This window comes from Nannobrachium achirus (assembly GCF_963921795.1).
Source record: "Nannobrachium achirus genome assembly, chromosome: 23".
In the NCBI taxonomy this organism is placed as follows: domain Eukaryota; kingdom Metazoa; phylum Chordata; class Actinopteri; order Myctophiformes; family Myctophidae; genus Nannobrachium; species Nannobrachium achirus.
This window is the reverse complement of record NC_137830.1, coordinates 43714258-43740781: the sequence shown is the minus strand read 5'-3', so window position 1 is coordinate 43740781 and position 26524 is coordinate 43714258. Positions and strand designations below refer to the sequence as shown.

At 45.2% G+C, this 26524-nt stretch overlaps 1 protein-coding gene across 1 annotated transcript in view; it reads left to right on the top strand.

Annotated features, from left to right (window-relative positions):
• celf2 (cugbp, Elav-like family member 2) overlaps positions 1-26524 on the top strand; it is a 130843-nt gene that overhangs the window by 37019 nt on the left and 67300 nt on the right. The window contains exons 3-4 of the mRNA XM_080754394.1: positions 21367-21415; positions 26262-26398. Coding sequence (XP_080610520.1) covers positions 21367-21415; positions 26262-26398 — 186 coding nt within the window. The remainder of the gene's footprint in view (positions 1-21366; positions 21416-26261; positions 26399-26524) is intronic.

The following is a 26524-nucleotide window of genomic DNA, read 5'->3' as shown; positions in this document are numbered from 1 at the left end:
GGCCACTGGTCACCGATATTGAATCCCGACTGTGTGAGCCATCTGTCTGACTTTGAGCAACCGACTCACCGTCACACGTTTGCCCTCTCCGAGGAGACAGGACACAGAGCGGGGAGGGGGGGGGGGGGGGGCAGAAGGTAGACCTACATCACATCGGAGAGAAAGTGTACTGTTTGTGGATGATGTGCACTCCCACGCACACGCACGCACGCACGCACGCACACACACACACACACACACACACACACACACACACACACACACACACACACACACACACACACACACACACCAGTAACCAAGTACATTTAGGTATTTGTATTTTACTTGAGTATTTCCAATACTTTTACTCCACTACACCTGGGATCCAAATTTTGTACCATCCATCCATCCATCTTCAACCGCTTATCCGGAATCGGGTCGCGGGGGGTAACAGCTCCAACTGAGACTTCCAGATTTCCTTATCCTGCGCAACTTCCTCCACTCCCTCTGGGAGTATACCAAGGCGTTCCCAGGCCAGTCTGGAGATATAATCCTTCCATCTGGTCTTAGGTCTGCCACGGGGTCTCCTCCCAGTGGGACGTGCATCGAGGACCTTCCTAGGAAGGCGCTCGGGGGGCATCTGTACTAGATGCCCGAACCACCTAAGCTGACTCCATTTAATATTATACAACATACATTAGCGAATTTAGCCCTAATTTATACCTAGGCTATTTGAAAATAGCCGATCTACAAGCTCACAATGCGATGCGACACGTTGTGAGCTTGTAGATCTGCTATTTTCAAACATCTTGTACTTTTACTTTTGGTACTTTAAGTACATTTTGATGCCAATAACTTCCGGACTTCTACAGTACTTGTAAGGGTGCCCTCAAACCAAAATACCTATGAGAGTGGAATCCGCGTTCCGCCAATGCATTTCAATGATGGTTTTTTGCAGAAATCCTCTGCTGGCATGAAACCGCTTCACTCTCATTAAAATGCATTGGCGACGCGGATTCCACTCTCATAGGTACTTTGGTGTGAGGGCACCCTAACAGAGTACTTCTGCCATGCCGTATTGAAACTTTTACTTAAGTAGAAAATGTGAGTACTTTATCCACCACTGAAATACAAGCAGAAGTCCGGAATTCAAATTTTACTTGAGTAAAAAGTGTACTTGTTCATGTGATCAGTGACATCATGAAGGTGTACTCTTTGGCTTGCAGAGTACACCTTCATGATGTCACTGATCACATGACGCCACACTCAATCCTCCATAGGCAACAACACACAAAAGGGGACCTTTTTTTTCTTCACACAACAACTCTAAGGTATATTAATTTAATGACAAGTTGAAAATAGGGCCTTCACAATTATTACATAATTGTGTAATCGCAATTATTTGACATTCGCGATTATTTTTCATAGTCGTCATAATCGTTTCCATGTTGAAAAAAATTCAGATATTTTTTTTTTATGTAAACAAATTGTGGAAATAGCAGATCTACAAGCTCACGACGCGTTGTCAATGTTCTTTTTCAAGTATAAAGTTGTCAAATATGTCAGTCATTTCTTTGTATATTTAGGTTATGCGTCATATCTGCCATGTGCAACTTCAAAGCCTAAAAGCCAAACAGGAATGTAATTGTCAACGACGGAAACACAATTAAATCGTTAATCGCAATTATTTGAGTGACAATTAATCGTCATGTAAAAATGTCATAATCGTGACAGCCCTAGTTGAAAATGAGCGCGGTATCCCCCTTTTAGGTAAATGTACTTTGTTACTTTACACCACTGATGGCAGGCAGAGGCGTCAATTGGGTATGGCAAGCTATGGCAGCTGCCATACCTTGAGCTACAGGGGGAAATAATAAAATGTACTGTAATCGTGCCTGTTGCTATAAGGTATGGCAACATGACTGGTGTCTCACCACCAGTCATGTTGCCATACCTTAGCTTTTGCTGAACTGACGCCGCTGATGGCAGGTCAGCGGTGTCTGGTCCCGTCCGGTATTGCGAGCTCTCCCACTGCTCTTTTGGCTCACACGCCCGGCCCATGTGACCGGCTTGTCTCTTTCGAGGTGCCAACTGCTGGCAGAGGGTACGCTGGCCCGCTGGCAGCTCGCAGGACGCGCGCGCACAGATCAGGGCTCCCCGCTCGGAAGTGATCGTGCGTGCATGCACGCATGCACACTCGCGCACACACACACACACACACACACACACACACACACACACACACACACACACACACACACTGTCATACTATCTGCAGTGTGCGAGCGACGTGCAGGTTATTCGTCTGGTTCAGCATGATGCAAGTTGACTTCTACCCTTTTGGGACCCCGGAGAATTCCTGGCAGGCCACATACTGTTGATGAGGTGGTGGGTGGTGGGTGGTGGGTGCCGGGGGGGGGGGGATGGGGGGGGGGGGGGGGATGTTAATTTGAGAACAGCAGTTAACATTTAGGCGGTGTAGGGTTTCTTGCACGGCGTGTACTTGAGAACTATTTAGTGGCTAGCGGAGTACGGTAGTTCGCACATAGTTTAGGGATAGGACGATATTGTGATATCGTCCTCCGTCATGCACTGGGATCAATTCACCTTTTATTTGCCCGAGCTGCATATCCGGTACCACTTAAGCCCGTATCAGAGTGTACGGTGGAGAGCTATCCACCGCAAATTTGAGGTGGAAAGCTTTCCACCTCAAGTCAGAAAATAAGTGCAGGCCATCATAGTCACGGCCCACGGTGAAGTCCTTTACCCCGTCTAGACCGGTTCAGGTCGACCAATCAGTGAACGGGGTGTAGAGCCTGTCTGTCTGATAGTAAAAACAGAGAGATGTGTTGGGACTCACGGTGGAAAGCTCTCCACCGTGAGGAATGATGTAACGTTGTAGTTTCATGACTCAAAAAGACTCGAAAAGACTACACCGCGGTGTAAACCCTTCCACCGCGGACCCGACTATGATACAGGCTTTAAACCCTCTAGAATTGGTAAAACGGATATGTAAATAACGTACTTGACAGTCTTTTTTTCCCCCTCCACTCTCTCTTTTGGTACAAGGTACTTATAATATACATACTTGATACAGTCTTTTTTTCACTCTCTATCAAATGTCTTTGCAAAAAAAAAAGCCGATCTACAAGCTCACAACGCATCGCGTCGCAGCGCGTTGTGAGCTTGTAGATCTGAGCGTCACAAGGGGTAGGAAAGTGGGACTGAGTTACTGGGGCCCAAGGTGGAGGGGCCCTAATAACTTTATCTATTGAAAAATAGCAGATATACAAGCTCACAGCGCGGCACTCGGTGCCGCGCTGCGAGCTTGTAGATCTGCTATTTTTGAAAAGTTGTGAAAATTTGTGAAAATCTTTGAATATATGTATTTTTAAGCGAACATTTCTAACTCAAATTTTGCTTCTGGGGGTCCCTGGAACTAAATATTTTGAGATGGGGGTCCGTGGCCAAATACATATCATCTTGGGGGTCCTTGACATAGGTTTCTTGCACACATTTTCACGATTTTTCAAAAATAGCAGATATACAAGCTCGCAGCCGCGCTGTGAGCTTGTATATCTGCTATTTTTCAATAGTTAACATTCATGGGGGGCCCGCAGTGAATCCTTGTACCCAGGGCCCAGAATTTGGTGTGACGCCCCTGCACATAGTACACAGGAACATCCAGCCTGGTGGTGTCGGCGTGTGTGTGTGTGTGTGTGTGTGTGTGTGTGTGTGTGTGTGTGTGTGTGTGTGTGTGTGTGTGTGTGTGTGTGTGTGTGTGTGTGTGTGTGTGTGTGTGTGTGTGTGTGTGTTACTTTGGAGGTGACAAGAAGGGAAAGATAGGGCGGGGGAGGGGGTGTCTGACAGACAGACATCTGGCGTGCAACACAACCCGAGCTGGCGGTGTCTCTCACGTGGACATAATTGTCTGGCGGGGAGGAGGGGGGGGGGGGGGGGTGTCTCGCACCCACAAGGTCACAGGTGATGCCCGTAAGCCAAAAAAGCGCCCTTGACCAAAAAACACCTGAACGTTCCGCCATGCCTACGCAGACCGCTGTTAGGGATGGGACGATATGAAAATGTCATATCACGATTATTGTGACAAAAGAAGTCGCGATTTACGATATTATCGTGATAATCAAAATCCATTATCATGGGACGGAACATTTGCCAAAAAAATAGCAGATACAAGCTCACAACGCGCGTTGTGAGCTTGTAGATCTGCTATTTTTGTAGATCTGCGGTGACGGAGGACGATACCACGATAAACCAGTAAGACTCCCTAATCGGGAGATAAGCGACCGTCAGGTCGCAGCGTGATTTTAGGGCAAAATGTGTAGGAGCAGTGTCCAAAAATGTGTTTGAAAAAATCAGCCTGATGGTGGCGCTATATGGAACAGATCCATGTTCATGTCATGAGGGTAGACATACTGTGTACCGATTTGCGTGATTTTAGGGCAAAATCTGTAGGAGCAGTGTCCAAAAATAGTGTTTGAAAAAATGGGCCTGATGGTGGCGCTATATGGGACAGATTCATGTTGACGGCTCTCTTGGCGCCGCCGAGGCGGACGCGTGGGTACCGGCCCCGGCTCTCCCAGTCGCTCCTAGCCCGAGTTACGGCATTTTATGTGCGCTGCAGTGGCGGGGGTCCTCCACTAGGGGCATCCATTCTGGAGCACCAGGAGTCGGTGGACCCCGGTAATTCCCCGTGAACAGCCCCGTTTGGGTGGTCATTTGGTCATTTTTGCACTTTTTGGCGGCGGCGGAAGGGGGTCCCTGGGGGTCCCTGGAGCTCCGGGGGTTGTGGATTGGAAGGCAAGGAGTGTGTGTGCAAAGTTTGGCATGGATTGGGGCAACGGTGGCGGAGACATGAGTTGGGGAAAAGTGTGACGTGACGGACAGACTGACTGACTGACAGACTGACAGACTGACTGACAGACAGACAGCCGGTGGAGGTTTTGGTAGTAACTGCGACCTGACGGTCGCAATGAAATCTCCACGACACGATTATTATTATGGTTTTTATCACGATATACGATAATATCGCTTATCGTCCCATCCCTAACCGCGGTGCAACTCCTATACCTGCCCGTGGTGCGCTCCTCTGCCAGTCCCCAGTGCGTTCGTGTTTTTGTCTCGTAACGCTACGCAAAGGAAGCTAATCAAAACAATAGGCTAATAGGCTATATAGTCTAGTGGTATTTCTGAAAAATGTGATTGTTAGAGGCATTTTGGGGTAAAAGTTGGGAACCAGTCTATTTTACACAATTCAAGGGTGCTGAATCTGAAAAAAAATTATGAGTTTTTGACCTTCTAATTTGCATAACAAAATAGCTGCAGAATTGTCAATTTTAAACAATTTCTTCAAGGGATATTTCACTTTCAAAAAACCTTTAGTAATTTTATCATCTAATCAAGCTTTTGGGAACACCCAGGACAGTTTTTGAGTTGTTTGATTCAGTTTAGATTTAGATATTTGATATTGATTTTATCAGACACGCCCCCTTCCTATACAAACCCATTGTAACTTCAAACTCCATTTTGACCATGATAGATTTAATGAGAACACCCGTCCTTTTTTCTGGTGACTCCTGATATGCTCCTAATACGTGAGCAGGTTATGTTTTGTCAATAACATTTTTTCATTTATCTTTAATAAGTTCTTAATTGTATTTTATTTCTTTCATTTTACCAAATAATTATAGAAAATAAACTAAAAAGGTTATCGAAAGAACACTACCTGTTCGTGTATTAGAAGGGCATCAGGAGTCACCAGAAAAAAGAATGAGTGTTTTCATTGAATCTATCATGGTTAAAATGTTTTATTTTTATTTAAAAGAGATATTTCACTTAAATACAAAAACATTTTAACCATGATAGATTCAATGAAAACACCCATCCTTTTTTTCTGGTGACTCCTGACGCCCTCTTAATACACAAACAGGCAGTGTTTTTCGATAACTTTTTTAGTTTCTTTTTAATAATTATTTGGGAAAATGAAAAATAAATAAATACAAAAAAATAATTATTAAAAAGAAATGAAAGGAGTTATCGAAAGAACACGACCTGCCCACATATTAGGAGGTCGTCAGGAGTCACCAGAAAAAAGGACGGGTGTTTTCATTAAATCTATCATGGTTAAAATGGAGTTTGAAGTTACAATGGGTTTGTATAGGAAGGGGGCGTGTCTGATACAATGAATATCAAATATCTAAATATAAACTGAATCAAGCAACTCAAAAACTGTCCTGGGTGTTCGCAAAACCCTGATTATATGATAAAATAATGAAAAGTTTTTTGAAAGAGAAATATTGCTTGAATAAATAGTTCAAAATGTACAATTCAGTAGCCACTTTGTTATGCAAATTAGAAGGTCAAAAACTCAAAATTTTGATTGGTAACCAGGTTTTTCAGATTCTGCACCCCTGAATTATGTAAAATGGCCTGGTTACCCACTTTTACCCCCAAATGCCTCTAACCTGCTTATAGAAGGCCTTTTTCCAGAATTTCCGCCTGACTAATATGCACAGCAGCATTATATTGGAGAGAAGTTGGGTCTCTTTTCACTTCCTTCACAGGTGTTACCAATGATACTAATGAAGACTCCATTCTGGTCAAACAGAGTCAGGGTGATGATATTGTGCATGGTGGCTCAATGCAAACACTCTACACCAGTGGGTCTCAAAGTGTGGTCCAGGGACCCTTGTGGTTCCTTGGGGGTTCCAAATGACCCCTTAAAAAGGTGTATAACTCTTAGAGTACGGGTCCATTTGGTTCCATTTGTCCACTCTCAGAGTTATTGGGATCCTTGAAATAAAAGGTTTGAGAACCACTGTGCTCCATGGAATGGAACAGAGCCTCCATTAGTATCATTGCTAACACCTTTGAAGGAAGTTAGAAGAGACCCAACCTCTCTCCAAAATGGCTGCTGTGCTGTGCATATAGCCTATTGCAGGGGTCTTCAACAGGGAGTCCGGGACCCCTAGGGGGTCCTCAGAGTTACTACAGGGGGGCCGCCAAATCCTTGTGTGATAGCATAATAAGTGGTTAAGTGTCAAACAAGTCTATGGATCTATCTATGAAATCGATGAGAATCTCCATATGTAGAGGGGGTCCCTGCTTCACCTCCCTCTCAGCTAAGGGGTCCTTGGCCTGAAAACGTTGGAAGACCCCTGGCCTATTGCATTGTGCATAACGCTCTGAAGGCGTAGCGTGGACACAGAGTGTCCTGGCAGAGGGAGAGGGGTCTAGGATCAGGGGTTCACAAACTTTTCTGTCTCAGGTCACCCCATAAATATTTTTTTAATCCGAGGCACCCCTACATTATAATTTTCACTCCCAGCACCTTTATATATTTATAGCACATCATCGTTGTCGGGTGGAAACCTTGTATGTCCAAAACCGTTCGTTTTGTGTTTATCATCTATAAAATGTACTAAACTAGTGAAAACAGCAGATCTACAAGAACACAACGCCTCACATCGCGAGGCGTTGTGTGCTTGTAGATCGGCTGTTTTCACTAGTTTTGTGCAACAGTCCTGTATGATGAAGCAAGCTTGCTTTACCAAAAGACTTACACATGTGAAACTTGGTGATACGAGGTTTCTGCCCGACAGTAATGATATTTTAGTGATTATGTTTGCGAGGAAAATTTTGAGATAATAGCCATTTTGGTTAGAACTGACTGAAAATAACTTTGTACTTCAAGTTTAAAATGATACTAAATATTGTTTCAAGTGTCCAAATAAATTCCAAATATTATCTGATTATCTCGCGGCACCCCTGGACTGCCGTCGCGGCACCCCAGGGTGCCCCGTCACCCACTTTGAAAACCCCTGGTCTAGAGGAGAGGGAAAGGTGAGTGTGAGGTTTAGAGGACGAGAGGGGATGGGGGGATGAAGGTCAGGGGGGGGGGGATAGATAGATAGATTGCCATCCAGGACAGGGAGTTGTTTTGGCAGCTCCGTTCATCAACCACGCCAAGCCCTAATTGCTTACCACCGATAGCCAAAAATAGCCGATCTACAAGCTCACGACATGTGAGTGGAGAGCTTGTAGGTCAGCGTCATCATTTGCAGTTTTGGAAACAGCTTGAATGTTTCTTTTTTTTTAACAAAAAGAAATGAATGAATTCATTCGCCTAATAATGACCATGCCCAAAATAGGGACACCACCAAGGTCAAAGTACGGTAGTTATGTGCATTTGTGCATTTGGAAACCTGCACAGAAGTAAGCCGGCAGCAAGCGGCACAGAAGGCACCTGATGGTGGAGGCTTTATTAGCCAGGGTGTTTGGTGGCTGTTCGCAGGGGCGTCACACCAAATTCTGGGCCCTGGGTTACAAGGATTCACTGGGGGCCCCCCATGAATGTTAACTATTGAAAAATAGCAGATATACAAGCTCACAGCGCGGCACCGAGTGCCGCGCTGCGAGCTTGTGGATCTGCTATTCTTTCCATGTCAGTGATGCTCAAACTTTTTCATGTCAAAGACCCCCAAGATAATATGTATTTGGCCGCGGACCCCCATCTCAAAATATTTAGTTCTACCACTTTTTGTGGTCACATGTTCAGATACTGGATTCTGATTGGCTTAAAACAGTGGTAAATCAGTCAACAACCTTGAGTTGGCTCATGGACCCCGCCCACTGAAACAATTAATGATTGTAACCAAATAACCTTGCAAGTTACAACTGTGTTTTCTTTCATTTATATGGTAGAAGTGGTAGAAAAGCAATTTACCATTCGAGGGTCGTGGGTTGTTGGCTGATTTACCACTGTTTCAGGGTTGTGGCACGAGGCGAATGGTAAATGGCTTACTTCCAGGGACCCCCCAGAAGCAAAATTTGAGTTACAAATGTTTGCTTAAAAAAATACATATATTGAAAGATTTGCACACATTTTCACGACTTTTGAAAAATATCAGATCTACAAGCTTGCAGCGCGGCACTTGGTGCAGCGCTGTGAGCTTGTATATCTGCTATTTTTCAACAGCTAAAGTTACTAGGGCCCCTCCACCTTGGGCCCTAGTAACTCAGGGGGGCAGCACGGCGAGCTTGTAGATCTGCTATTTTTGAAAAATCGTGAAAATGTGTGCAAGTCTTTGAATATTCCAAATCCTTCCCCAATTGTTTCTATGTCAGCGGTCACATTTTTCAGTGTAAAAGGTGTGGGCCTTGCATGCATGCCTCCTCTGACAGAGAAGAGCTCATTCAGGAAACAGCGCAAATGTGTCAGATGGATTATTTTTCCTTTGTGGCAACAGAAAGAACAGGGAATTAAATGTAACTAAGTAACGCCATTATTTTTGGAAAATGTAACTATAACGAAACTACTAATTTGCAAAACTAACTTGTTAAGTTACTCCGTTACCCCCAAACCTAACGCAGTTACGCAACGCCGTTGGTTATAACACTGTTGCACCCAACACTGGTAATAATAATCAAAATCTAAAAAGTAACTAGTAACTACCAGTAAGACTCCCTAATCGGGAGATAAGCGACCGTAGGTCGCTTATCGCCACAAATAGGGCAAAAATGTGTTTTTCCAAAATCTTCCTGATCCATGTTGATGACATGAGTGTAGACATACTGTGTGGTGATTTTCGTGATTTTAGGGCAAAATCTGTAGGAGCAGTGTCCAAAAATGTGTTTTTAAAAATCGGCCTGAAGGTGGCGCTATATGGGACAGATTCATGTTGATGGGATGAGTGTAGACATACTGTGTAGCGATGTGTGTGATTTTAGGGCAAAAACTGTAGGAGCAGTGTCCAAAAATGTGTTTTAAAAATCGGCCTGAAGGTGGCGCTAGAAGAGGGCCATGTGAGAAATGAGGGGTGGGGTCTCCGCGTTGCCTTGGTGGACGAATAGGTACCGGCCCCGGCTCTCCCGGACGCTCCTAGCCCGAGTTACGGCATTTTATGTGAGCTGCAGTGGAGGGGGTCCTCCACTGGGGGCGCCACCACTTTTGCATCCGTTCTGGAGCACCAGGAGTGGGTGGTCCCCAGGAATTCCCCGTGAGCAGCCCCGTTGGGGTGGTCATTTTTGCACATTTGGTCATTTTTTACACCTGGGGGTCCCCCAGGGACCTGGGGGTCCCTGGAGCTCCGGGGGTCCTTGGAGGTTGTAGTTTGGCAGGTAAGGAGTGTGTGTGCAAAATTTGGCATGGATGGGGGCAACGGTTGTGGAGATATGAGCAGGGCAAAAGTGTGACGTGTGACGTGTGACAGACAGACGGACGGACAGCCGGTGGAGGTTTTGATAGTAAATGCGACCTACGGTCGCAATTAATCCCCTATTCTCATTATACTGATACAGTATCAATCCTGATTCAAGCTGATAAACTGTAGCAGAAGCTTGTCATTAATGCATGTGTGTTCTTGAGGGGCAGAACTGTTCACTTCTGTTTGTATGAGGTGTAAAAGTGTCCATTGGTGTCCAAATTCTTGAAGAATGACAGTTGGCTGTCACTGTATTTGCATATTAGATTAGCTGGCGTCTTGTACCTGTTTGGGGAACATGTTTACTAACCATGCTAGTGTCCTGGTTAACTACTATTATAATATAATATAGATCATTGCAATAGAGTAGATTCAAATAATTACTGTTTGCCATTAAAGAATATTACTAGAAGAGGGCCATGTGAGAAATGAGGGGTGGGGTCTCCGCGCCGCCGAGGCGGACGAATAGGTACCGGCCCCGGCTCTCCCGGTCGCTCCTAGCCGGAGTTACGGCATTTTATGTGAGCTGCAGTGTAGGGGGTCCTCCACTGGGGGCGCCACCACTTTTGCATCGGTTCTGGAGCACCAGGAGTCGGTGGTCCCCGGGAATTCCCCGTGAGCAGCCCCGTTGGGGTGGTCATTTGGTCATTTTTGCACATTTGGTCATTTTTTACATATGGGGGTCTCCCAGGGACCTGGGGGTCGCTGGGGCTCGGGGGGTCCTTGGAGGTTGTAGTTTGGCAGGCAAGGAGTGTGTGTGCAAAATCTGGCATGGATCGGGTCAACGGTTGCGGAGATATGAGCAGGGAAAAAGTGTGACGTGTGACGTGTGACCACATTTGGTTATTTTTTACATCTGGGGGTCCCCCAGGGACCTGGGGGTCCCTGGGGCTCCGGGGGTCCTTGGAGGTTGTAGTTTGGCAGTCAAGGAGTGTGTGTGCAAAATTTGGCATGGATGGGGGCAACGGTTGTGGAGATATGAGCAGGGCAAAAGTGTGACGGACTCACTCACTGACTCACCCACGGACAGCCGGTGGAGGTTTTGGTAGTAAATGCGACCTACGGTCGCAACAAGTTTTCAAATACTTGTAATGGGTTAAAAGTAGGGATGGGTATCGTTAACCTTTGAATCGATACGATACCTTTTTCGATACCTGGGAATCGATACAATATCTTTTTGGATACCATTTTCGCTACTTTTTATTTATTATTATATATAGCTTAAAAAAAATAGCTTAAAAGGTTCGTTTCAACCGATCAATTACTTTTTCCAGACGGTTGGAAGTACAGACACATGTATCTACGCATCCCGCGATTGCCAATAATGTCTATGACAGCCTACGATACAGAAAGGCTTTAGGTGTTTAACTTCAACACGGAAAGAGTGGGGACTTCACTCTCGCTGCTGCGGGAGAGATGGAGAGCAGAGGTGATGATGATGATCACACAGTGTGGTGGAGCGGAGAGTATAGACGTTGGAATATCATCATAATAATATACAATATATGCTATTGTCGGCTATTTTCACAGTAACGAGTGTAGCCTACTAAAGCAGTCATTAAACTGTCAGTAGCCCAACTGTTACAGATGCGACCGGCCAGGGGTGTGTTCAAGAGTATCGAAGCGAGGTATCGTTCGTTCTCACGTGAACCGATACTCGATAGTATCGACGTCATGCGATCGATACCATTAAAAGTATCGATGACGATACCCAACCCTTGTTAAAAGTACTAGAAGCTGGGCCGCCCTTTGGGCGGCCCAGCGTCTAGTCGGCGACCTGGCCAACTCGGGAACGATGTAAATAGAGAATGAATGCCCCGCCCTTTAATGCAAACCCCATTATACCTGTTGTCATAGGACCCGTTTTGACCATCTGTTTTCCTGTGTCCATTTATGCCCATATATGGAGATATCTGTATCTGTCTGTCTGCCGGCGTCCATTTTATGTCCATATATGGAGATCACTGCAGATATAGTTCTGGGTCCATTTTATGCCCATATGCCCATATATGGAGATATCTGTCTATTTGCGTCCATTTTATGCCTGCCCCACCCTTTAATGCAAACCCCAATATACCTGTTGTCATAGGACCCGTTTTGACCATCTGTTAGCCTTTGTCCCCACCCTTTAATGCAAACCCCAATACACCTGTTGTCATAGAACCCGTTTTGACCATCTGTTTGCCTTCTGTTAGCCTTTGTCCCCACCCTTTAATGCAAACCCCAATATACCTGTTGTCATAGGACCCGTTTGGACCATCTGTTTGCCTTCTGTTAGCCTTTGTCCCCACCCTTTAATGCAAACCCCAATATACCTGTTGTCATAGGACCCGTTTTGACCATCTGTTTGCCATTGTCCCCTTATGCCCATATATGGAGATCTCTGCACACACAGTACCGGTTGCGGAAAACTCTGATGTCAGACATCAGCTCCGCATTCGGGGATTCATTTTATGCCCATACCCCTTATGCCCATATATGGAGATCTCTGCACACACAGTACTGGTTGCGGAAAACTCTGATGTCAGACATCAGTTCCCCATATATGGAGATATCTGTATCTGTCTGTCTGTCGGCGTCCATTTTATGTCCATATATGGAGATCACTGCAGATATAGTTCTGGGTCCATTTTATGCCCATATGCCCATATATAGAGATATCTGTCTATTTGCGTCCATTTTATGCCTGCCCCACCCTTTAATGCAAACCCCAATATACCTGTTGTCATAGGACCCGTTTTGACCATCTGTTAGCCTTTGTCCCCACCCTTTAATGCAAACCCCAATATACCTGTTGTCATAGGACCCGTTTGGACCATCTGTTTGCCTTCTGTTAGCCTTTGTCCCCACCCTTTAATGCAAACCCCAATATACCTGTTGTCATAGGACCCGTTTTGACCATCTGTTTGCCATTGTCCCCTTATGCCCATATATGGAGATCTCTGCACACACAGTACCGGTTGCGGAAAACTCTGATGTCAGACATCAGCTCCGCATTCGGGGATTCATTTTATGCCCATACCCCTTATGCCCATATATGGAGATCTCTGCACACACAGTACTGGTTGCGGAAAACTCTGATGTCAGACATCAGTTCCCCATATATGGAGATATCTGTATCTGTCTGTCTGTCGGCGTCCATTTTATGTCCATATATGGAGATCACTGCAGATATAGTTCTGGGTCCATTTTATGCCCATATGCCCATATATGGAGATATCTGTCTATTTGCGTCCATTTTATGCCTGCCCCACCCTTTAATGCAAACCCCAATATACCTGTTGTCATACGACCCGTTTTGACCATCTGTTAGCCTTTGTCCCCACCCTTTAATGCAAACCCCAATATACCTGTTGTCATAGGACCCGTTTGGACCATCTGTTTGCCTTCTGTTAGCCTTTGTCCCCACCCTTTAATGCAAACCCCAATATACCTGTTGTCATAGGACCCGTTTTGACCATCTGTTTGCCATTGTCCCCTTATGCCCATATATGGAGATCTCTGCACACACAGTACCGGTTGCGGAAAACTCTGATGTCAGACATCAGCTCCGCATTCGGGGATTCATTTTATGCCCATACCCCTTATGCCCATATATGGAGATCTCTGCACACACAGTACTGGTTGCGGAAAACTCTGATGTCAGACATCAGTTCCGCATACGGGCATTCATTTTATGCCCATATATGGAGAACGTGGGAAGAATGGTTTAGAGATACTCGGATTACATACATACATACACATTCACAGAGATTTTTTGTTGACTCATGTGGCGTACGTGATGTCAGAGCCTTTTATGAAGTGATGTCACAATGAGTCAGCGCTTCCTCCGGAACAGCCTGATGTCAACAAAACTCTGATGTCAGACATCAGTTCCCCATATATGGAGATATCTGTATCTGTCTGTCTGTCGGCGTCCATTTTATGTCCATATATGGAGATCACTGCAGATATAGTTCTGGGTCCATTTTATGCCCATATGCCCATATATGGAGATATCTGTCTATTTGCGTCCATTTTATGCCTGCCCCACCCTTTAATGCAAACCCCAATATACCTGTTGTCATAGGACCCGTTTTGACCATCTGTTAGCCTTTGTCCCCACCCTTTAATGCAAACCCCAATATACCTGTTGTCATAGGACCCGTTTGGACCATCTGTTTGCCTTCTGTTAGCCTTTGTCCCCACCCTTTAATGCAAACCCCAATATACCTGTTGTCATAGGACCCGTTTTGACCATCTGTTTGCCATTGTCCCCTTATGCCCATATATGGAGATCTCTGCACACACAGTACCGGTTGCGGAAAACTCTGATGTCAGACATCAGCTCCGCATTCGGGGATTCATTTTATGCCCATACCCCTTATGCCCATATATGGAGATCTCTGCACACACAGTACTGGTTGCGGAAAACTCTGATGTCAGACATCAGTTCCGCATACGGGCATTCATTTTATGCCCATATATGGAGAACGTGGGAAGAATGGTTTAGAGATACTCGGATTACATACATACATACACATTCACAGAGATTTTTTGTTGACTCATGTGGCGTACGTGATGTCAGAGCCTTTTATGAAGTGATGTCACAATGAGTCAGCGCTTCCTCCGGAACAGCCTGATGTCAACAATCAGCTCCGCATAAGGAGATTCCGAACGTTTCGCGCCGGTTTCGGAAAACCGCAAGTCGGGTCGGGTCGAGGCCCGGCACTGCACTCCGCGCGGCGGCGGGGAACGCGCGTGCCGAATCTGAAGCCGGTGGGACGAACGGTTCTCGAGATACGCGGATTACAAACAAACAAACAGACAGAGATTTGTCGCATTTATAGATAGATAATATGTGCCTCTGCGAAGTAGTGGAGTAGAAGTAAAGGTACGGAAAATTGGAAATACTCTAGTAAAGTACAAATACCTCAAAATTGTCCTTAAGTACAGTAATTGATCATAGCTGGGAGGGAATCCGTCAAAAAACATCAACTTTGGGCACTTGGTGACAAGTTTTTGATTTTTGGTGTGGTGTTAGGTATGGTTATAAGGTTTACAAAAACCATCGCAAACAAGTTGCGCTCGCCCCCTAGTGGTCTGTTTGCGATGAATCAAATATTCGATACATCAGTATATGGTTGAAACCCCAAATAATTGATAAAAGAGATTTTTCAATGGATTTTGTTACTATTGGGTATGATAAACAACATACTAAAAATTCAGGAAAAAATATCTACCGGAAAGGCACCATTTTCAAGATGGCGTCCACGATGGCTGCCGGGAGCTGAAAATGCCTATAAACTGGGTTTTAATGTGTAAAAATTCATAATAAATCTGCACTTGGTGAAGAGTTTTTGATTTTTGGTATGGTGTTAGGTATGGGTATAAGGTTTTCAAAAACCATCGCAAACAAGTTGGTCTCGCCCCCTAGTGGTCTGTTTGCAATGAATACAATAGTAGATCTTTCAGTATATGGTTGAAACCCAAAATAATTGATAAAAGAGATTTGTCAATGGATTCTGTTACTATTGGGTATGATAAACAAAATTCAAAACCTCTTCACCAAGTGCATATTTTATATGAATTTTTACACGTTAAATAGGCATTTTTAGCTCCCGGCAGCTATCGTGGACGCCATCTTGAAAATGATGGCTTTCCGGTAGTTATTTTTTCCTAAACTTTTAGTATGTTGTTTATCATACCCAATAGTAACAGAATCCAAAAAATCTCTTTTATCAATTATTTGGGGTTTCAACCATACTGACAGATCTACTATTGTATTCATTGCAAACAGACCACTAGGGGGCGAGCCCAACTTGTTTGCGATGGTTTTTGAAAACCTTATACCCATACCTAACACTATACCAAAAATCTAAAACTCTTCACCAAGTGCAGATTTATTATGAATTTTTACACATTAAAACCCAGTTTATAGGTATTTTCAGCTCCCAGCAGCCATCGTGGACGCCATCTTGAAAATGGTGCCTTTCCGGTAGATATTTGTTCCTGAATTTTTAGTATGTTGTTTATCATACCCAATAGTAACAGAATCCATTGAAAAATCTCTTTCATCAATTATTTGGGGTTTGAACCATATACTGATGTATCGAATATTTGATTCATTGCAAACAGACCACTAGGGGGCGAGCCCAATTTGTTTGCGATGGTTTTTGAAAACCTTATACCCATACCTAACACCATACCAAAAATCAAAAACTCTTCACCAAGTGCAGATTTATTATGAATTTTTACACATTAAAACCCAGTTTATAGGCATTTTCAGCTCCCAGCAGCCATCGTGGACGCCATCTTGAAAATGGTGCCTTTCCAGTAGATATTTTCTCCTGAATTTTTAGTATGTTGTTTATCATACCCAATGGTAACAGAATCCATTGAAAAATCTCTTTCATCAATTATTTGGGGTTTGAACCATATACTGATGTATCGAATATTTGATTCATTGCAAACAGACCACTAGGGGGCGAGCCCAATTTGTTTGCGATGGTTTTTGAAAACCTTATACCCATACCTAACACCATACCAAAAATCTAAAACTCTTCACCAAGTGCAGATTTATTATGAATTTTTACACATTAAAACCCAGTTTATAGGCATTTTCAGCTCCCAGCAGCCATCGTGGACGCCATCTTGAAAATGGTGCCTTTCCGGTAGATATTTTTTCCTGAATTTTTAGTATGTTGTTTATCATACCCAATAGTAACAGAATCCATTGAAAAATCTCTTTCATCAATTATTTGGGGTTTGAACCATATACTGATGTATCGAATATTTGATTAATTGCAAACAGACCACTAGGGGGCAAGCCCAATTTGTTTGCGATGGTTTTTGAAAACCTTATACCCATACCTAACACCATACCAAAAATCAAAAACTTGTCACCAAGTGCCCAATATTTACGAATTCCCTCCCAGCTATCAGCATCTCTAAATCTGAGGCCATGGTTCTCAGCAGGAAACCGATGGATTGTGCAGTCCAAGTAGGGAATGAGGCTTTACTCCAGGTGAAGGAGTTTAAGTATCTCGGGGTCTTGTTCACGAATGAGAGAAAGGGGAAGACGGAGAAGGAGATCAGCCGGAGAATCGGAGAATCGGAGCAGCAGGAGCGGTTTTGCAGTCGCTAAATCGCACTGTGGTGAAGAAAAAAAGAGTTGAGCCGGAAGGCAAAGCTCTCTGCCTACTCTCACCTATGGTCATGAAGTGTGGGTCATGACCGAAAGTATAAGGTCGCGGGTGCAAGCGGCCGAAATGGGTTTCCTCAGACAGGTGGCTGGCATCTCCCTTAGGGATAGGGTGAGAAGTTCAGTCACCCGAGAGAGACTTGGAGTAGAACCGCTGCTCCTACACTTGGAAAGGAGTCAGCTTAGGTGGTTCGGGCATCTAGTACGGATGCCCCCCGAGCGCCTTCCTAGGAATGTCCTCGATGTGCGTCCCACTGGGAGGAGACCCCGTGGCAGACCAAAGACCAGATGGAGGGATTATATCTCCAAACTGGCTTGGGAACGCCTCGGTATACTCCCTGAGGGAGTGGAGGAAGTTGCTCAGGATAAGGAAATCTGGAGGTCTCAGTTGGAACTGTTACCCCCCCGACCCGATTCCGGATAAGCGGTTGAAGATGGATGGATGGATGGATGGATGGTGGATGGATGGTGTTAGTGATACTGTGTACAGTAGCTCTGCCACAAGTTCCAGCCCGAGGGAGGAGAGACTATTCCTGCTGCTGTCCAAGCACATGATACTCTAGTCTAGTGTGTCTGACTCTGTATGCTTCTCTATTCTCTGATTCTCTCTCTTTCTCTCTATTTGTCACACTTCTCTCAAGCCCAGGGGTCTTCAACGTTTTCAGGCCAAGGACCCCTTACTTGAGAGAGAGATGAAGCGGGGACCCCCCACAACCTTCTCATAGATTCCATATAGTTTCATTGTTTGACGGCACAATCATCAGTGTTTTCTGGATTCATGTCAATTTGTGTTTTCAGATACGTATTTAACCACTTAAATCGTCAATACATAACTTGACATATCACTCTGTACTTAGTCTGCTCTTTTTCCCCTCTACACCAAACGTGTAGCCCATCTACAAACCCATCTACAAACGCTTGTAGATGGGCTATTTTTGGCTAAAGTTCTCAGAATATGGACACAGGGTTCAAGTGGTTAATATAAAAAAGGGTTTCTATCACACAAGATTTGGAGGACCCTCTGTAGTAACTCTGAGGACCCCCTAGGGGTCCCGGACCCCCTGTTGAAGACCCTTGCTGTAGCCATCTCTTTCTAGCAGTAATGTTTTCTTTCTTTACTCCCTCCCCCTTTTCTCTTTGTCTTTTCCCTTTCTCTTCCTCTCGTGTCTCTTTCTCTATCGTCTCTTTTCTGCTGTTGACTGCCACCGCTAGGCAGGGGTTGGGGAACGAATCAATCAATGGGCAGATAGTAAAGGGGAAAAGCCCTGCGTCTGAGAAAGAGAGAGAAAAGGAGAGAGTAAGACAGAGAGAGACATAAGGGATAAAGGTATGTGATGGAATTGGAAGATCAAAGCCTTTCTGTCACAGTGTGACTGAGCCAGGGGCATTATGGGTAAGATGTGGCAGACACACTTACACGGCCTGTTACGCGTGCGCACACACCCCTGTGTGCACGCCGGTATACACACGTGCCCCGGCAATTGCGGTCGGGTGCGCACTGAACCGCACAGGTGGTGAGAGGACACAAGACAGATCTTTTCACCGGGACGCGTTTCGATGAAAGATGGAGGGGGGAGAGAGAGAGAGAGAGAGAGAGAGAGAGATAGAGAGAGAGAGAGAGAGCAGGGACGTGCTGGCCATTGGGAAAAGTGGGACAACTCCCGAGCGGCCGGTTCATTCCCGGACGGTCCAGGCCGGCCATTAGGAAAACAAAATTAAAATAAAATGTCGGCCTTTGTTCCATTTTGGGGGCTGGGCGGCCAACAAAGTAAATCATCACTGTCTGGCAGAAACCTTGTTTCAAATTTGTACATTTTTTCGCAAAGCAAAGCCCTGCTTCATCATACCGTCGCACAAAAGTAGTGAAAACAGCAGATCTACAAGCACACAACGCCTCGCACCGCAAGGCGTTGTGTGCTTGTAGATCAGCTGTTTTCACTAGTTTAAATCATTTTTAAAATGATAAATACAAAACAAACGGTTTGGGACATACAAGGTTTCCACCCAACAACGACGAAATATAACTCATGTAATTGGCCCACTGGCTTGTCACTTTGTCACAAATCTTTGAGTAGTAATCTTTTGAGTATAGAGAGATCTCTCTCTCTCTATAGCACGCAATGAGGGCCTCTCCAACTCTTTTTCCCGGGCTGAATCAGGGGGCCCAGCACGTCCCTGAGAGGGAGAGAGAGAGAGAGGGAGCTCACGATGTATTTGACTCTTAGTGTGATTGATACCGGGCTAGATTTGGAGAATCACTGTCATTCATCTCTCTGCAGATCAAACAGACACATTATCTCCCATAAAGGAGAGAGATGGCAGGAATAAAAAGAAGGGGGGGGGGGGGGGGGGGCAGAGTGCAGAGATTGAAGGAATGGAGGGAGGCAGGCAAAGTACAAGTATCCGATATCACAATATGAGGATGCCGTAATACGCCAAGTCAGGGGTCTTCAACGTTTTCAGGCCAAGGACCCCTTAGTTGAGAGAGAGGTGAAGCAGGGACCCCCCCCCCCCCCCCCCCCCCCCCCACAACCTTTTCATAGATTCCATATAGTTTAATCGTTTGACAGCACAATCGTCTGTGTGTTTTGGATTCATGTCAATTTGTGTTTTCAGATATTTAACCTCTTGAGCCGTCATTACCTAATAAACTTGACCTTTTACTCTGTACTTAGTCTGCTCTTTTTCCCCTCTACACCAAACATCTTTGCTGAAAATAGACGTTCTACTGTGAGATTGTAGATCGTCTATTTTTGGCTACAGTTCTCAGAATATGGACACTAGGATTCAAGTTAATAATATAAAAAGTATTGGAAGATTTGGGGGACCACCTGTAGTAACTCTGAGGACCCATAGGGGTCCCGGACCCCCTGTTGATGACCCATGCGTTAAGTAAAAGGTTTTGTAGTAATCTAGTAACAAGAAATTCAAGTTTTCAAATAATTGTAATAATAACAGTAGATACCTATTTCCTCCCGACGAGGGAAATTCCGAATTTTCAGCCCAACCCAGCTGATTCGCTGCCCACAAGGAGCGTGTGAGCAATTAGGGGTTAAGAGTCTTGCTCAGGGACACACATCGACATCGCTACCCTGGCCTGGAATCGAACCTGGGATAACCAGGGGCTCTGGTTCAGCTATCAGAGTATGCCTCTGAGGTGTAGTGGAGTATAAATATAACGTAGTGAAAAATGGAAATACGATCACATTATCGTGTAAAAGTTGCTTTCCACCACTGGAGGCTGGCATGAAAGGAGGGTGGAAGGAAGAGAAGAAGTTAGGCAGGGAGCGACAGGTCCCATTTAGGGATGGACATCGGAATCGGCCAATATAGAAAATCGGCAGGTATGATATCAAACCGGCCGAATCGGTGACATAAATACCGGTTTTATGCCAATTTTGTCTATGGCACTGCACAGCATGATGCTCTGGTCCTGTGACTAAAGTAAACATAGCAAGTAGCAGCCAGTCTACTTAGTGGCAGCTTACAGAATACAGATGGTGCTGATTGCCTTTACAATGTAAGGATATATTCCATAATCCTGTGTCAATGTCGTCTCCAAAAAGAAGGGAAAAAAAGCATGCGTCACCTGCTTTCCTCCTGCCTAGTCCAGACGGTCATATTAGACTGGATATTGTCTGTGATTTTGGATATTGTACTATTGTGATTGATTTGGCATTAGTGTTCTTCTAGCTTATTGGTCCTCAAATTGAAGTATGTCTTGTAGGCCTACTTGGCCTGAAAAAAAGGGTATTGGAGCAACCCTATTTTCTAGTTCTAGCTAAAGAAATCGATAGCGGAAGAATTGGTTTTGGCAGGTCAGACCTTCATAAAACCGGTGGATCGGTATCAGCCAAGAATTTTGCAATCGGTCCATCTCTAGTCCCATCATCCCCGATAACGTTTTCTTGTTTTCATCAAACGGCAAAGCTCAGCCGCCCCACCCTCTAATGTGTTATGCCTTTATTCTGTCTTCCACAGATGCACCACCCCATTCAGATGAAGCCTGCAGACAGTGAGAAATCAAATGGTGAGTGGCACACACACACACACACACAAGCACTGTGTGAATATCCCTGGCTATAGCCATTTGTATTTTCCCTTACACGTAGCAGCTCCTTGGCAGGCACAATAGGAGAAAAGGGGGAAGGGGAGAGAGAGAGAGAGGGAGAGAGAGAGAGAGGGAGAGAGGGAGAGAGGGAGAGAGAGAGAGAGAGAGAGGGAGAGAGAGAGAGAGGGAGAGAGAGAGAGAGGGAGAGAGAGAGAGAGAGAGAGAGAGAGAGAGAGAGAGAGAGAAGAGAGAGAGAGAGAGAGAGAGAGAGAGAGAGAGAGAGAGAGAGAGAGAGATAGACGATATACAGGACATGTTGATGTAGATGAATTATTAAGGTGCTTAGGGAGGGGGAGGTCATTGAAAGTTGAATCATTTGGCCCCACACTGAACCAGCTTTATCCCCTTATCTCTCGAAAATGTGTGCAATAATCTTATTTGTCCTAGAATCACCCCCCGATTCCAATTTGCACGTCTGCAGACACGGTTTTTCCCGAATGTGTTTCCTCGCGCTCGCCTCTTCCTCTGCATTCCCAGACACACCTCGCTGCCAAAACAGTAGCTTCTTCTGTCGCCTCGCGTCTCCCCTCCTTTGCCTTTTAATGAGCCAGCTGTCATCTCTCTAGACCCCGCGTCGTGTGTGCATCCTCCACGTTCCCTTACCCAGGCAGGCTGGCGGGCGAACAGGGACAGAGCTGAGGTGGAGGTTAATATTGGACGGCATCCAGGCGGGCAGCGTTGGCGTCAGAGCTCCGCACGCGGAGAGAGGCTGACGGAGTGCTGTGATAAGCTGTCACCAGTCATCACTTTGACCTTAATAAACCAACTGCTAGCTAGCTAGTCTGCCCGTCAAAGCGGCGCAATAAACCAGGCATCCATTTGGCCGCGAGCAACGAGGGAGTCTTATAAAAGAGCCACTAATCAATCCAACTGAAATATACGGTCGGGATGTAACTTTATAAGATGTGCCCGTCAAAGGTAACGACAGCGGAACTTAATATAGCAACTTCGAGGCGCGAAATAACGAAATCCATCTATCCACTTAATAGTAACGGCCTTTAATAAACCCCATATCAGAGTCGATGTACTGTAACAATGCTGAATGGTTGGCCAGAGCTTTATTAGCCGAGTCAATCAAAGTGTGTGTGCGTGTGCGTGTGCGTGTGCGTGTGCGTGTGCGTGTGCGTGCGCGTGCGCGCGTGTGTGTATGGAGCAGGGTAGAAGAACGAAGTGGACTTGCTGTACCCTATAATTAGATGCCATGGCGTACAGAAAGAGATAGTATATGGTGGGATTCTGCGGCATAGAGAGAAAGAGGGCGAGGAATAGGGAGATACTGCATTTGTGTGATACCGTCATTGTTTTCAAATAAACTAGTTTTTTTATCCCTTCTTCTTCTTCCAACAAACCCTTTATTCCCGTCCCTTTTGTTCTCACTGCCGTAATGGGCTGAAACTCAGCGTGGCGCCGACACCGGCCCAATTTTACCCAGGCGGCGCCGAGATCAGTCCACAGCTGGCTTTGTGCGTCTTATCACCGCCTCTCTCGCCGGTCAGAATACAGAAAACAGTCAATGTGCGCGATATCTGCCCTCTCTTTCTCTTCCAGTAAATTAATTACAACGTTAAACTTGTGGTAATCTTCCTCCGGAGTGATACATGTGCAAACACACACACACCCGCACACACTGTGTACAAAGGAGTCGGCGCTTTTGAAAAAAAGAAATGAACAAAAAAAAAACACTCATCTCGCCGACATATCCCGACGGTTTGTTTTTTAAACACACCAACAATTCAAACAGCAAAATAAACAAGTGCGCTATTGATTTCCCAGAGTGCAACAGGCCGCTTATCTCTTTCGCCTCGCGGTAAGAGCTGACAGTTTCCTCATTAAAAATGAATTGGATTAGCATTCCATTGTGGAATGTTGGAGGGAGCGCCGACGCATGCGCGCGCACCGAAGGTTTATGCCCCTCGCCGTCTCGGCCCGCGAGCAGCGAGCACTCGGGTCGCGGCGCACTGTGTGGCACGTCGGGCATAATAGATGCAGCCAGAAGTTTCTCACCATCTCATGCAGTCGTCGCTCAATAGCTTCCTAGTCCAGGCGATTGCAAGAGAAGTGGAGCTATTGTGTCAGCGAGACAAGAGAGAGGCAAAGAGGGAGGGGAAGGGGAGGATGAAACGGTGGCGAGCGGGAGAGGGCAGTGGCGAGGGAGCCGGGGGAGGAAGGGGGACACCCGGAGAGATAGAGGGGAGGAGAGGAGCGGCAGTCTGGCTCGTGCACACATAGACATGAAAGGGGGCTTTAATCTGTCTGTAAAAAGTGTTTTTACAGTTTTTACTAAAAAGAAAAAGAAAATGCAAATGCCCCTCTTTCCATGCCATACCTGAAGGCGGCATTCAAGAGAATTGCCTTGTCCAAACTCTCCTGAACTTGAACGCAGCATCTTATGTTGAAAGAATTGAGTAGATATCATAGAGTATATATATATAATAGAGAACGGATAGCCCCGCCCCCAGCTATTCATTTCAATGCAAGTTGCTCAGTGGCGTTTTGAAGCATGCGGAAGAAGCAGAATCCAGGTGCATTATGGGGGAAATTGGCACATCTGGATGTGCCAAAATGTGTTAAGTCGAGACGTCACGAACGTCAAACGACGTCCCATTGAACCCCATAGCAGACCCCAGCAGCGCGCTCTTTTGCTTGTGCGTGAATTTTCCACCCCGCCCGCAGTTCCTGCGTCGGCCAATAGGGCAGTAGCTTCAATATTTACAAGCCGTTCTGGGGGCTTAGTATATATCCATGCCGTTCATCTCCAGTATTGCCATTTTTATGCTTACCGTAGTTTGTTGTGGTATCAAGTGCTGAAAGTAGCCGACCTCCAAGCTCACAACGTGTCGCAGCGTGACGCGTTGTGAGCATCTGTGAGGTCTGCTATTTTTGATATTTTCACCAAAAGGCCCTTTTAGAAATGTCAGCCCCTGCCTCTCTGGTGCCATGGCATTGGTCCGACATTTCATTGTTCCTACATCCCATGAGTCCGAATCTGGTGAATGTTAACCTGGTGAAAATACTATGCCTAAACCTAAACCTAACCCTAACCCTAACCTCAGTAAAACTATGCCTAAACCTAACCCTAACCAAATTAGGACTAATGAGATGTAGGACTAATGGGATGTGGGACACAGATCACGTTCCACCCAAAGTCAACTCAAACAAAGGGTCAAACTCGTTCTTCTGCTATACAACCAAAAAGTGGAACGCCCTACCGAAGGCCTTAAAGGAGTGTGGTTCCCTAGCATCCTTTAAAATCGCCCTGAAAAACCACTTACAGGCGGCAGCCATTCGCAACTGGCAATAACAAACTTTGTATTTACCTACTGTATGTATTTTGGCGCTGTCTATTTTATTTTTTATGTACTTTATTTTACTATATCTACTGCATAGTACTGTGTTCTATCCGTCTGTCATTCAATGTTATATGAGATACTTCAATGGTTTCCTATGGAAATAAGCGTAGTCTTTTCTAGGATCTTCTTTTAGTAGACCTTGTACCAGTCTGTACTTTTTTCTATGCAAACTTCTAATAAAGTCTTCAATCAATCAATCAATCAATCAATCAATCAATCAATCATTCAATCAATCAATCAATCAATCAAAATCAAACTTATGGGCAGTCCCCTGCCTCTCTAACATTCTCTGCACGTCCCTGGCAGCAGTGGAGGGAGAGGCAGAGGGTGAGAGAGGACAGGCGTGAGAGACTCTCACCCAGAGAACACTGGTGTAGAAGCGTTAATGAGACATTGATCACAGCCCACAGATGGCATGATGAAACACATGCTCTCCCTGTTCTCTCCGAGTATCTTTTTTTTAACCCGTTTGGGCCTGAGAAATGCCTCAGAAATGTCTTCTGAAAAACGTGTTGTTTCTATACGATCAGTGGCGCTCAAACTTTTGAACATCAAGAACCTCTTGAAATGTTATGTATTCGACCGCCGACCAAACATCTGAAGATATCTTGTTCCGGGGGACCACGGGACAGAAAGATTTAGCGTTACGAATGTTTGCTTTAAAAAATATATGTACATTCAATGGTTTGCACAACATCTTCAAGAGTTTTCGAAAAATAGCAGATCTACAAGCTCGCAGCGCGGCACTCGGTGCCGCGCTGTGAGCTTGTAGATCTGCTATTTTTGTAAAGCATAAAATGATGGTTAAGGACAACTTTATTTTTTTTACAACAAGGGTTCATATTTTAGATTGTAATTAAAGAATATAAAAGATGAGTGTTAAAATTATTTAATTTACTTCTTTCTATGGTTTTAGAGATTGTTATTTCAGTGGTTGGGGGCATGCGTACAAGTGGCTAAATAAGTAATTTCACACAGAATAAGCCCATTCACAAGATACAACACAACCTTTCATGGTTGGATGTGACTTATGGGGGCTAGAAGTGTTACTGTAAATAGCAATAAAGAAACTAATGGCTTATTGTGTCTAAAAATACATATTAACCACTTGTACGCATGCCCCCATGCGTACGCATGCCCCACATTTTAGCACGGTAAACGCGATAAAACAATAGAATGAAGCAAATGAAAACATTTTAACACTCACTTTTTCTTTTCTCTAATTACAATCTAAAATATGAACCCTTGTTGTAAAAAAAAGAAACTTGTCCTTTAAAGTAACAAAGGTTTTCCGTTCCCCGTCTCAGTGGCTTAACCTCTTTTTTTTTCCTCGCTTCTGTCTTCTCCCCCGTGCGCTCCTCTCCTCTCCTCCTCGTCCTTCTCCCGTCTCCTCTTCTTGGGGCGCCTCCGTGCAGCGGTGGAGGACAGGAAGCTGTTCATCGGCATGGTGTCCAAGAAGTGCAACGAGAACGACATCCGGGTCATGTTCTCGGCGTTCGGGCAGATCGAGGAGTGTCGGATCCTCAGAGGGCCCGACGGACTCAGCAGAGGTGTGTGTGCGTGCGTTTGTGTGTGTGTGTGTGTGTGCGTGCGTGCGTGCGTGTGCGTGTGCGTGTGCGTGCGTGTGCGTGTGTGTGTGTGTGTGTGCGTGAGCGTGTGCCTTAGGACCCAGCCCAGC